The following is a 12,161-nucleotide window of genomic DNA, read 5'->3' as shown; positions in this document are numbered from 1 at the left end:
AAAGAGCTCCATTTTGGTCTCATCTGACCACAACACTTTCACCAGTTGTCCTCTGAATCATTCAGATGTTCATTGGCAAACTTCAGACGGGCATGTATATGTATTCTTGAGCAGGGGGACCTTGCGGGCACTGCAGGATTTCAGTCCTTCACGGCGTAGTGTGTTACCAATTGTTTTCTTGGTGACTATGGTCCCAGCTGCCTTGAGATCATTGACAAGATCCCCCCGTGTAGTTCTGGGCTGATTCCTCACCGTTCTCATGATCATTGCAACCCCACGAGGTAAGATCTTGCATGGAGCCCCAAGCCGAGGGATATTGACAGTTCTTTTGTGTTTTTTCCATTTGTGAATAATCGCACCAAATGTTGTCACCTTCTCACCAAGCTGCTTGGCGATGGTCTTGTAGCCCATTCCAGCCTTGTGTAGGTCTACAATCTTGTCCCTGACATCCTTGGAGAGCTCTTTGGTCTTGGCCATGGTGGAGAGTTTGGAATCTGATTGATTGATTGCTTCTGTGGACAGGTGTCTTTTTTACAGGTAACAAGCTGCGGTTAGGAGCACTCCCTTTAAGAGTGTGCTCCTAATCTCAGCTCGTTACCTGTATAAAAGACACCTGGGAGCCAGAAATCTTTCTGATTGAGAGGGGGTCAAATACTTATTTCCCTTATTAAAATGCAAATCAATTTATAACATTTTTGACATGCGTATTTCTGGATATTTTTGTTGTTATTCTGTCTCTCACTGTTCAAATAAACCTACCATTAAAATTATAGGCTGATCCTTTCTTTATCAGTGGGCAAACGTACAAAATCGTCAGGGGATCAAATACTTTTTCCCCCCACTGTAGTGAAGCATGGTGGTGGCAGCGTCATGCTGTGGGGATGTTTTTCAGCAGCAGGGACTGGGAGACTAGTCAGGATTGATTAAATGATCAACGGAGCAAAGTACAGAGAGATCCTTGATGAAAACATGCTCCAGAGCGCTCAGGACCTCAGACTGGGGCGAAGGTTCAACTTCCAACAGGACAACGACACTAAGCACACAGCCAAGACAAAGCAGGAGTGGCTTTGGTACAAGTCTCTGAATGTCCAAGCCAGAGCCCGGACTTGAACCTGATCGAATATCTCTGGGGAGACCTGAAAATAGCTGTGCAGCGACACTCCCCATCCAACCTGACATAGCTTGAGAGGATCTGCAGAGAAGAATGGGAGAAACTCCCCAAATACAGGTGTGCCAAGCTTGTAGTGTCATACCTAAGACGACTCGAGGCTGTAATCCCCGCCAAAGATGCTTCAACAAAGTACTGAGTCAAGGGTCTGAATACTTATGTTAATTTCATATTTCAGTTTTCTATTTTTAATACATTTGCAGAAATGTCTAAAAAACTGTTTTTGCTTTGTCGTTATGGGTTATTGTGTTTAGATTGATGAGAAGGAGAAAAAAAATATAATTTAATCAATTTTAGAGTAAGGCTGTAATGTAACAAAATGTGGAAAAAGTCAAGGGGTCTGAATATTTTACGAATGCACTGTGTGTGTGTGTGTGTATAGCTACAGTGCCTTCAGAAAGTATTCACACCCCTTTTTCCACATTTTGTTGGGTTAAGATCAGAATTTAAAATTTGATTTTGAGTCACTGGCCTACACACAATACCCCATAATGTCAAAATGTAATTATGTTTTTAGAAATTTTTACAAATTAATAGAAAATAAAAATCTGAAATGTCTTGAGTCAATAAGTACTGATTGCTTGGTTTCTAGCATTTTGCTGTAAGGGAAAAATGAAGTGAATGTTGCTTGTTATTTATACTGAGTGTTTTCCATGGGCTGAAGGTTACTTGTTTTACGGCAAGCCTAAATATGTTCAGTAGTAAAATGTTGCTTAAAAAGTCACATAAGTTGCAAGGACTCACTCTGTGTGCAATAATAGTGCTTAACATTAATTTTGAATGACTACCTCATCTCTGTACCCCACACATACAGATAATTGTAAGGTCCCTCAGTCGAGCAGTGAATTTCAAACACAGATTCAACCACAAAGACCAGGGAGGTTAAACAACGCCTTGCAAAGAAGGGCAACTATTGGTAAATGGGTAAAAAATAAAAACTGATTTTGAATATCCCTTTGAGCATGGTGAAGTTATTAATTACACTTTGGATGGTGTATGAATACACCCAGTCTTTACAAAGATACAGTTGTCCTTTCTAACTCAGTTGACGGAAACCGCTCAGGGATTTCACCATAAGGCCAATGGTGACTTAAAGACAGTTAAAGAGTTTAATGGCTGTGACAGGAGAAAACTGAGGATGGATCAACAACATTGCAGTTACTCCACAAAACTAACCTAATTGACAGAGTGAAACTAAGGAATCCTGTACATAATAAAAATATTCCAAAACATGCATCCTTGTAACTAGGCACTAAAGTAATACTACAAAAAATGTGTTTTGTTTGGGGCAAATCCAATACAACACATTACTTCGTACCACTCTCCACATTTTCAAGCAGCATCATGTTATGGGTATGCTTGTAATCGTTAAGGATTGGAGAGTTTTTCAGATAAAAAAAACAAAATGACAGAGTGAAAAGAAGGAATAAGGCACTAAAGTAAAACTGCAAAAAAATCTGGCAAAGAAATTAACTTATGTCCTGAATACAAAGTGTTACGTTTGGGGCAAAGCCAACACAACCCTAAGAACCACTCTTCATATTTTCAAACATGGTGGTGGCTGCATGATGTTATGGGTACAATTGTCATCAGCAAGGACTAAAATACTTTTTTAGAATAAATAGAAACGAAAGAGATAAGCACAGGCAAAATCCTAGAGGAAAACCTGGTTCAGTCTGCTTTCCAACAGATACGGGAGACAAATTCACCTTTCAGCAAGACAATAACCTAAAACCCAAGGCCAAATATACACTTATACATGACAAAACTACACATTTTAGAGTGACCTTTGATTGTCCCCAGCGTAAGGTGCACCTGTGTAATGATCATAATGTTTAATCAGCTTCTTGATATGCCGCACCTGTCAGGTGGATGGATTATCTTGGCAAAGGAGAAATGCTCACTAACAGGGATGTAAATACATTTGTGCACAAAATGTAAGAGAATAAGCTTTTGTGCATATGGAACATTTTTGGGATATTTTATTTCAGCTTATGCAACATTCGATCAACACTTTACGTGTTGCGTTTATATTTTTGTTCCATGTGTATCTGTGTATGTGGTGTTTGGACTTTCTCCTGTCCTGCTCTGTGGAGTGGGTAGCGAGTAGAATTAGAGATGTAGTCCTACACTGAGAGGGGGTTCCATGGTGCCTGGCTGCCAGCAGAGGAGGGCCAACTCATCAGTCTTCCCCAGCCGAGGCCAGGAGGAAGGCCAGCATGGAAGGAAGGGGGGCTGATGGAGTCCAAGGTCTCCCCATCACTACGGATCTGGCCATGGGAGGGTGTATGTGTTTGAGGGAAGGGAAAAGGAAAGGGGGATACCTAATCAGTTGTACAACTGAATGCATTCAACTGAAATGAGTCTTCCGTATTTAACCCAACCCCTCTGAATCAGGGATGGGAGAGTGTGTGTGGTGTACAAGGATGGAACAGAGAAGGGGGTTATGTGTGAGGGACAGTTGCGGGACATGACATGGTGTGTGTGTGTGTGTGGACAGATGGGACATTGGAGGTGGAATGGTGTGTGTGTATGTTTGTAGGTCTGTGTGAAGGACAGGTGTAGGACAGGGGAGAGTGATCGGTGTTTGTGTGTTGATCAGTGTTGGAATACTCATACCTACAACTTCGACAGACAAATAATGGCCAAACTGCAATTGACATGCAGCTCTTAAAAACCAAAATCTAATATGACCAAGAGTAAATACCCAACACAGAACTACCCTGTCCATTCTCAACACTGTATAACTACAGACAGGGTCTTCAGTTTTTGGCTAAAATGATTTCTGAAGTCTAGAAAAACAAGTCACTTCTTTTGATGAGTCCCATTAAGGAGTCAGAGGCTCCAAATGAAGCTCCCGCTCTCTCTCTCCCTCCACTATCCCTCCTTCCCTCTCTCTGCCAACCCTGTGTGGTAGGGTGTGTGCATGTGTGTTTGAGGCTTTGTGCATGAGTTGTGTCTTTTTCTGTGTGTGTGTGTGTGTGTGGCTGGCTGCGGCCCTAAAGTGAGCAGCCGAGGGGAGCCGTCACTAGTGATCACCTCCCTGCCGTGCTGGGGGAAACAGCTGAGGGGGAGTGTGTGTGTGTGTGCAGGGGGGAGGCAGTCAGCTTGCATCTCCTGCCCGGCTCGCTCACCCGACTGGTGACATTTTAACTGGCGGCATGGCGCGAGGGGGGCAGGGGAGGGAGGGGGGAGTTGGAGACGAAGGAAGGGTGGGGTTCTCCACATGAGAGGTTGTCCTGTGACATGGTTCCAGCAACCCACAGCCCAGCCATGTCACCGGCCCAGAGGGACATTGCACTGAAGAAGGGAAGGAGAAAATGAGAGAGGGAGAGAGGAGATGAAAGAGGGAGGAGGCAAAGTTTTCTGTTTTCCTTGCAGGGCACTCTGTTTTGCTTGACGCCAGAGGACAGACAGAGACAGAGAGTGCGCTGGATCTGGATGTACAGCTGCTTGCTGCTTTTAACTCTGACAGTGGTGATGCTAAAAGGGCCTAAAACAGCTTTCACTGGCTTTTAGATAAATACTACTCCATGACTGGCCCAGTTCAACTGCAACCAAAGGCTTTTTGTTCCAAAGATACAGCGGCACCAATTTAAATACCAATGTATGTCTACACTAGATATATATATATATATATATATATATATATATATATATATATATACATATACACACATTTGCATATGCAAATGTGGCACTCAATTTCAACCAAAACTAAAAGTCAACACTCAACATTCTGATATACAGATGAAACATTTGGGAAGAAAGCCTTGACGCTGAACATGCAGCATGTTAGTCATATGGCCCTTGGTTAATGTGTGTGTTAAAGCTGGCATCGGTATACTCCATGTTTCCCATCCCATTGTATCCGTGTTCCTGATGGAGAGGGCATGTTAGCACTGAGGGGAAAGGATGAGCTGAGACAGAGGGGGCAGGGAACACTCTTCACCTCACACACACGCACATTCTGAGAGGCACACGGAGGGTGTGTACTCTGTATGTAGCTTCCACAGACATCCCTGGGGAGCGTTACTTATAGCTGGGCTAACTGTGGTATGTTCTAATGAGGGGCAGTGAGGATGTTATACTGTACTGGGTGAGGAGCATACAGTGACAGACCTTAACATGTCTACTACAATGAGGTACAAATTAACACAATGTGGCATTGTGTTGGTTTTGAAAGCTTTTGATCACTTTTCACAGCTTTTAGAGGGGGCTTTTACATTATTTTCAGTCCATTCCATTTGCATTCCTGAGAAGACTTTTGGACGACGTAAACAAACAATGGCTGAAGCGGTCTCTCTTTCCATCTCTTTTTCTTCCGTCCATCTGGGCTGTCCTATTTCACAGGGCCGTGTGGTCTCCCCTCAGCCAGGGCACAGAAACACAGATTGGGACAATGTCATGTGAGCTTCTAAAGCCTGGTCCATTACACCGGCTATTCATATAATCCACCAAATGGACCTTTTTAAACACACTTTGGCCCCCGCTGCCATGACTGCCTAAAAGTGTGCGTGTGTATTTGTGTGTGAGATAGAAAGATATAGACAAAATATGCGTGTTCATGTGCGAGCGTGAGTAAGAATGTGAATGATGTAAGTGTTTTTGATTGTGTGTGTATCTGTTGGTGAGAGTGTGTGTGTGACAGAATCAAATCAGTGTATATGTGCGCATGTTTCAGGAAAGGCCCTCCCCTGCTCCATATCTAACAAGTACCCATTAAACCCCATCCCAAGAACATAATGTACTTTTAAATTCTCTGGCCAGCCCTGGATTAAGCAGACAGGCAAGCTGACGTTTACATTTCTTTCTAAGCTACGGCCCATTTTAAAAGCCATTCATTTTCGATCCTCTTTCTCTCTCACTCTCCCTGTGTTCCCGATCTCCCTCTTCGGTTCGAAAGTCATCTCTGTAATCTATATATTGCCGTGGCTAATTTACAGTGAAAATGATGGAGACAACCAGTAAATGTAATTCATCATGGCTCTGCTCCCCAACCAGGCCCTGCTCCTACTTAGCATACCATCGGCTGATTATTTGCATATTAATTAGCCAAAGGAGTGAGTGAGTGTGTGTGTGTGTGTATATATATGTGTAAGAGGCTGGGGGTGATGTAGCCCAGCAAAACAGAGGGGCTGTGTATGTGTAGGTGTGTGTGCACGAGTGTATGAATGTGTATGAGTGTGTGTGTCTGCGAGAGGGAGGGGGCTGTCTGGGAGGAGGAGAGAGTAGATGAGGGAGGGGAGGGGGGCTTTCTCATAGTAATTATCATACATCAGTGTTCTGACGCTGTAATTGATTACAACAGCTCCGGGAGGCCCCCGGGAGAGAGAGCGCCACAACCCCCCCACCTTATCTCCCACTGCCCCCCCTGGCCTGTGTGTGTTATCGAGGATCATCCTCTCGTCTATAAGGTGTGACAGCTCTGTAAACGGGGCATGGTGCTCCCTCACATTAGATGCTCATTAAGAGGCGAGGCTGACTATCCTCTGGTGCCACTTCATCATCACAGCAAATGAGCTGGCACCAGGTTAGCTAGCGCTGCCGAGGACCAGCTCTATAAAAAGATCAACCTTTACCAGATTCAGCATGTATAAAGTGCGTACATGCTAGTGGTGCACAGTAGATTTATGAGTAATATCCATCCATGTTGTGCAACTATAGATGTATCAGTGTGAGGTATGGTTTCTGTATATTGGTGGTGGTGAGTATTGCATCTTTTTTTAAGATGGGTGCAAATTAAGTCAGGTTTAGTCCGACGAGCGTAAAGACCACTTGCTGTCGATTGTCATCATGTTACTCATGATGTGTGTTTCCACAGAACGTGACCAGACGCGCACACACAATACAAACACAAGGCTTGCTAAGCTCGTGACATGTCCGTGTTGCGTCTGCTCTCCGTCATGTGGAGTGGGTCGCTGTGTGGCTCAGCAGAAAGCTGCCATGACGACTCCAGATCCACCCTGACACAATGGGCACTGCAGCATTCTGGGATAGTAGTCTCACTGTCTCTACTAGTTGTCTGGAAGATTGCCTGAGGTAACCGGCCAGACAAAACAACAACAGTCCAGAAAATGTTCAACGGAGGCTTGGATATTGAATAGGAAGGGTTTTCAAATGCAGACATTTTGAATGAAGGAAAGGGGTTGACACAAATTATAGTGAAATCTTCAAATACAACATCCTTTATGAGGGGAACTTTGCCCACTACACTGAATCCTGAATGTTTCATCAGCAAAAATATCAAAGTTTCCCATCTTAACCCACACTTACAACACATTTGCTTAATTGTCTCCTAACCCAGTTCTAAGGCCACTTAGAACCAAAACGTATTTGCATAAAAAAAACTCATTATCTTCTTTAAAAACCCTGGTGCCATTTTAATTGATCTACCTCGGGCCAGGCACAAATGAGGCCCCAAATTTGATTAGCCTGTATCTTCATTCACGACAACATCAACACGGTGGCAGGCAACAACAATGTCCTTGGGTCTTCCTGGATGTCTTTCTGCAGTCATCACCTCCCTAGCGCCTGGTCTTTAATTAGCTATCCATAATTAGCACCCCTGCAGTAGCTTCGGCTCCGACCAGTTGGGATGCACACGCTCAGATAGGGTAGGTGGCAGGACGGCGTGGGGGTGTTAACCATAAACCCCCTTACCCTGGCGTGCACCCTATCACGCTTTGGCTAATGAGAAATGAGTGGAGGCCACGGGCCTTTGATTTCAATGGTGTTGCTAAGCACTAGCCCTTTCAATATTGTATCAAATGAGACGGTTTATTGAATCTACCTGAAATTATTTATTGAGTTTTAAAAATATGTTTTGTTTGAGAGAGTGAGTAAGAGGCATCTTTCCTGAAAAATAGCCTTAGGATCAGCTATTACTGACCCAGTCCAAACCTTAAAGGTGCTACACCTAGAATTTCTGATTTCCACTAGATAACACAGCCACAAAGTCAAAGCTTTCCCATTTTGACTACAGATGCCGCTCCGGTGGTAGAAATCAATAGTCGAATATCACAGCCAATCACAACACTGGCGGGCAAGCTATATTGTGAAACACTATCATTCCACTATTACTGCAGATATATTATGGAAATTGAAAAAAATCATATGTGTAGCACCTTTAACCATTGTGGACTAAATCAGATAACTGCTCCCAGGACAGTTGTTTGCGTAGCAATTGAGACTGGGAACAAGGACAGATTAAGAGTTAGAAAAGCAACAGAGTGTTCAGAGAGGATCTGATATACTATGTGTGTGGTGTGTGTTCACAGTATATGTGTGTGCTTGTGTGTACTTGTTGTCCTACCTTATCAGGACCTCAATGTCCTAACAATTTTTTTAGTTTATTTAGTAAATATTTTCTTAAAATTTGTTGGTTAAGGGCTTATAAGTAAGTATTCGGCGCATGTGACAAATAAAATGTGATTTTGATTTGAATTCACCCAAATGTCCTGATAAGGTAGGAAAACAGAACTTTTTTCATGTCCTGAATTTGTTCAAATGCTACTTTAAGCTTAAGGGTTAGGTTTAGGGTTTTGAGTTGAGGTTAACATTAGGGGTAAGGGTTAGAGAAAATAGGATTTTTAATGGTCAAACATTCTTACTCCCCAAAAAGTCCTGAAATTACACGAAAAATAAAGCTGTGTGTGATGGTGGGGTCCGGAGGCAGACAAGGGACTGTGGGAGAGACCTGACGGACAGGTTCACACACACCACTGGCTGATAGATGGCTCTCTCTCACTGCTTATGCCCAACTCTTGAGAAACGGAATAAAAACCTGGAAAGATTTTCATTTCAATACAAGGACTGCAGCCGGGGAGAATTTCATCTCTGGGGAAGGACAGAGGCTCTACCTGTTCTCAGTGGCCATCAATCAGATCACACACTGGGACATAGACACACACACACAGTTGTAGGTGGATGTATATACGAGCGCATGAACGCAGACACACACTTGTATGGAAGCATATGCTCACTGTCAATGAAAATGACAATGCTCAGTCTCTGTTCCTTTGTGGTCAAAACATCTATTCCTTTCTGAGAAGGATTTGATCAGCGATATTGTGTGTGTGAGGCTGTCCAGTCCTCCGTTACTAGATACCTGGTTGGCCCTGTAAGCAGCATGTTCTGTTTGTGGGTGTGTGTGTAAGTGCTGAGCGTTTAGTGATTTTTGAGGTTGTTTCGGTTAGATCATTAAAAAATAAACATGGTTCTTGATTTTGATATAAAATTGAATACATTAATGCACTATGCGGGTTGAATGGTGTAACACAGAAGAAAACAATTAATAAAAGTCCCATGATGGCAGTGACTGCCCGTTACTGCTTATCAACTATCATTTATTCACATTACTTTAATTAAATATTTCAGTTGTTGTGTATATTACATTTGTTTTATTTTATGAATTTTATGACCTTCCAAGTCAACATCTCATCTCTATAGAGCTGCTGCCAAAGCTGTCTGACAAAATCACTATTTTAATAGTTTTTCAAAGTAAATAAGGCATACTTTTATGACTGCTGAATACCAACTATCAATCACTTAGATCATGTATTTTTAGGTAGAGCCATCTCGAAGTAACTGCTCTCTTTCCCTCTTGATCATGCATCCCTCTGTCTCTTCTCTCCCTGTCTGCCCCACACGGACCGAAAAAGTAGGTACACGCTAAACTATGTAGAATATTGGCCTGTTAAACTACAAATGCCTACTACATCACACAGTTAGGGCTTGATCGGATTTATCTCAATAGAAACTGTGCATTGAGCTCACAGAAAAAAACTTTACGAAATTAAATTAAAATAATTGAACCAACATCGGTCAACTAGTTGTTTAAAAAACATTTTGGTTATTCGCTCAGCAATAGTGTGTATTTGTTTCTGTGTGTGTGTACTTGTACATTGTGGCTGGTAATGAAGGTGCAGTACTTTCTATCAGTGTGTGTGTGTGTGTGTGTGTGTGTGTGTGTGTGTGTGTGTGTGTGTGTGTGTGTGTGTGTGTGTGTGTGTGTGTGTGTGTGTGTGTGTGTGTGTGCGTCTGGTGTGTGTGTTTACCTTGTGGCTGGCCCTGTAAGGGCAGGACGTTCTGGCCCAGCTCTCCATTGAGCCACAGCTGCATACGGATAAAGGGCTCCCGGCCCTTCTGGGTCAGCTTACTCCAGGGCTTGGGCCTGGACAGCATGTCACTAACACTACCCTGAGATAGGCCCAGCACCTGTAACACGTACACACACATTGACAAACAGACAGAGACAGACAGACATGCACACACACGCACGCACAGAACACAGACACGTCAGCCAATAAATAATTAAATATACCTGAGCTCACAATCACAGTAAAATAACATTCCAATGTATAATTACACCGCACAGAATGCATGCCAGCATGAAGCCTGATATTAGCTACTGTAAGCAAACAAAAACAATAGTCCATACGGTACAGTATGGACAAGTACAAGACATAGCAAGTACAAACACACATGCAAATACACAGAGATCATGCAGTTTTTCCTTCAAACCCCTGAGATCTGTACAGTACATCATTACACCGTCTGCTTTGGTTTGTACCAAAGAGGGTGTGTAACAGTTTTTGTTGGTGGAATCCTGGTTGGTGGCCCAATGCTACATCACTGTGTGATGCCATTAACTAGCTGACTGCGAAGAGAGAAAGGCTTTAGATGTGTCTAAATAGGTGTGACAACTGCTGGCCAGTGTAGGATCAGGGGCCCTCTGTACTGTACTGTACTGAAGCTTAGAGGACCACATATATTGTGTGATGTCAATAGTGACCGCTTCACACAAATCTTTTTACACGTGTATGAATGGATTCATTCAGGAAACACACTCCAACGGAGGGGCTGAGTTAGCATAGTACACACAGTTTTGAACTGTGCTGACCGAGGGTGGAGGGCAGTTGGGTGACTCAGCGTAGATTACTGGAAGGGAGAGAGGGAAGGGGAGCAGTATTACAGGGGGGATGTGAGTTGACACTACACTGGCGCAGGATTGGTATATCAGGCAGTATAAGGACACGGGTATGGGACGGTAGGGCGTAGGGTGGTATGGGACGGTAGGGCGTAGGGTGGTATGGGACGGTAGGGCATAGGGTGGTATGGGATGGTAGGGCGTAGGGTGTCTTGCACACCTTCTCTCCAAAGATGCGCTGGCAGATGCCGTTCTTGGCCAGCTTGTCCTTGACCTGCTGCGTGAGCTCGGCCGTGTCCACCTCCTGGTACATGTAGACCTCGTACTGCTCAGGCGTGAGCGGCGCCACCACCGGCTTGACTGGTTTGGCTGCGGGTGTCAACAGGGAACCCAGGGGCCCCAGGCTCAAGGACAGGGGCAGGGGAGAGGGGCTGCTCTGGGGGGTGTTGGCGCGGCTGGGCCCCTGGGTGTTGGTGCCTCCGCCGGGCTCGGAGTCAGCCTGGGAGTATGGGGACTCGGCCCGGGGCCAGTCCTTCCAGCAGTCCGGGGAGGAGATGGAGACGGAGGAGGAGAAGGGGGCCAGCGCCGAGGACGAGCCGGCCAGCCGGGGAGGCTTCTGGCGGAGACACAGAAAGGCACAGTCAGTGGGGGTGGTGGGGGAGTGGGGATGGGGCCTGCCACTAAAGGCTAACGGCTAATTGCAAACGGCACAGTCACTGTGGATGGAGGGCGCTAACCACTAACGCTAACGTCAAGCTATCAGCCAGCTATGAATACATAGGTGGTTCCTCTTCCCCTATAAAGGATTAGGACACAGCCACTGTCATTGGATGGATCCAGAGTGGGTATGTGGAGCAAAGAAACTTAGCTCCCATAAGTTGCTGGGTTAGGCCGTGTTCTGCCTCTGAAAGTTGATAGTTTGCCATATCTGATGGAGACACCCAGCAGATTGTGTCCGCCGCGTTGCTAAACCGGTTTGCGGTGTCGACACAAACCTCACACACATGCACACGGAGCATTTCGTCCTGAGTGGAGTAGCTGCATGTTACAGATGAGCAAAGA

The 12,161-nt window shown here is 44.6% G+C and overlaps 1 protein-coding gene across 3 annotated transcripts in view; it reads right to left on the bottom strand.

Annotated features, from left to right (window-relative positions):
• The window catches only part of LOC106603419 (homeobox protein cut-like 1), a 221,878-nt gene that overhangs the window by 26,080 nt on the left and 183,637 nt on the right, over positions 1 to 12,161 (bottom strand). For 2 of the 3 annotated variants that reach the window (XM_045717150.2, XM_045717151.2), the window contains 2 exons: positions 11,320 to 11,715; positions 10,228 to 10,387 (listed from right to left, as the gene is read on the bottom strand). In XM_045717150.2, coding sequence (XP_045573106.1) covers positions 10,228 to 10,387; positions 11,320 to 11,715 — 556 coding nt within the window. The remainder of the gene's footprint in view (positions 1 to 10,227; positions 10,388 to 11,319; positions 11,716 to 12,161) is intronic. The other variant, XM_045717152.2, reaches the window with a different exon arrangement.

This window comes from Salmo salar, chromosome 04 (genome assembly GCF_965601325.2).
Source record: "Salmo salar chromosome 04, fSalSal1, whole genome shotgun sequence".
Classification (NCBI taxonomy): domain Eukaryota; kingdom Metazoa; phylum Chordata; class Actinopteri; order Salmoniformes; family Salmonidae; genus Salmo; species Salmo salar.
This window is presented reverse-complemented; position numbering and strand designations above follow the sequence as displayed.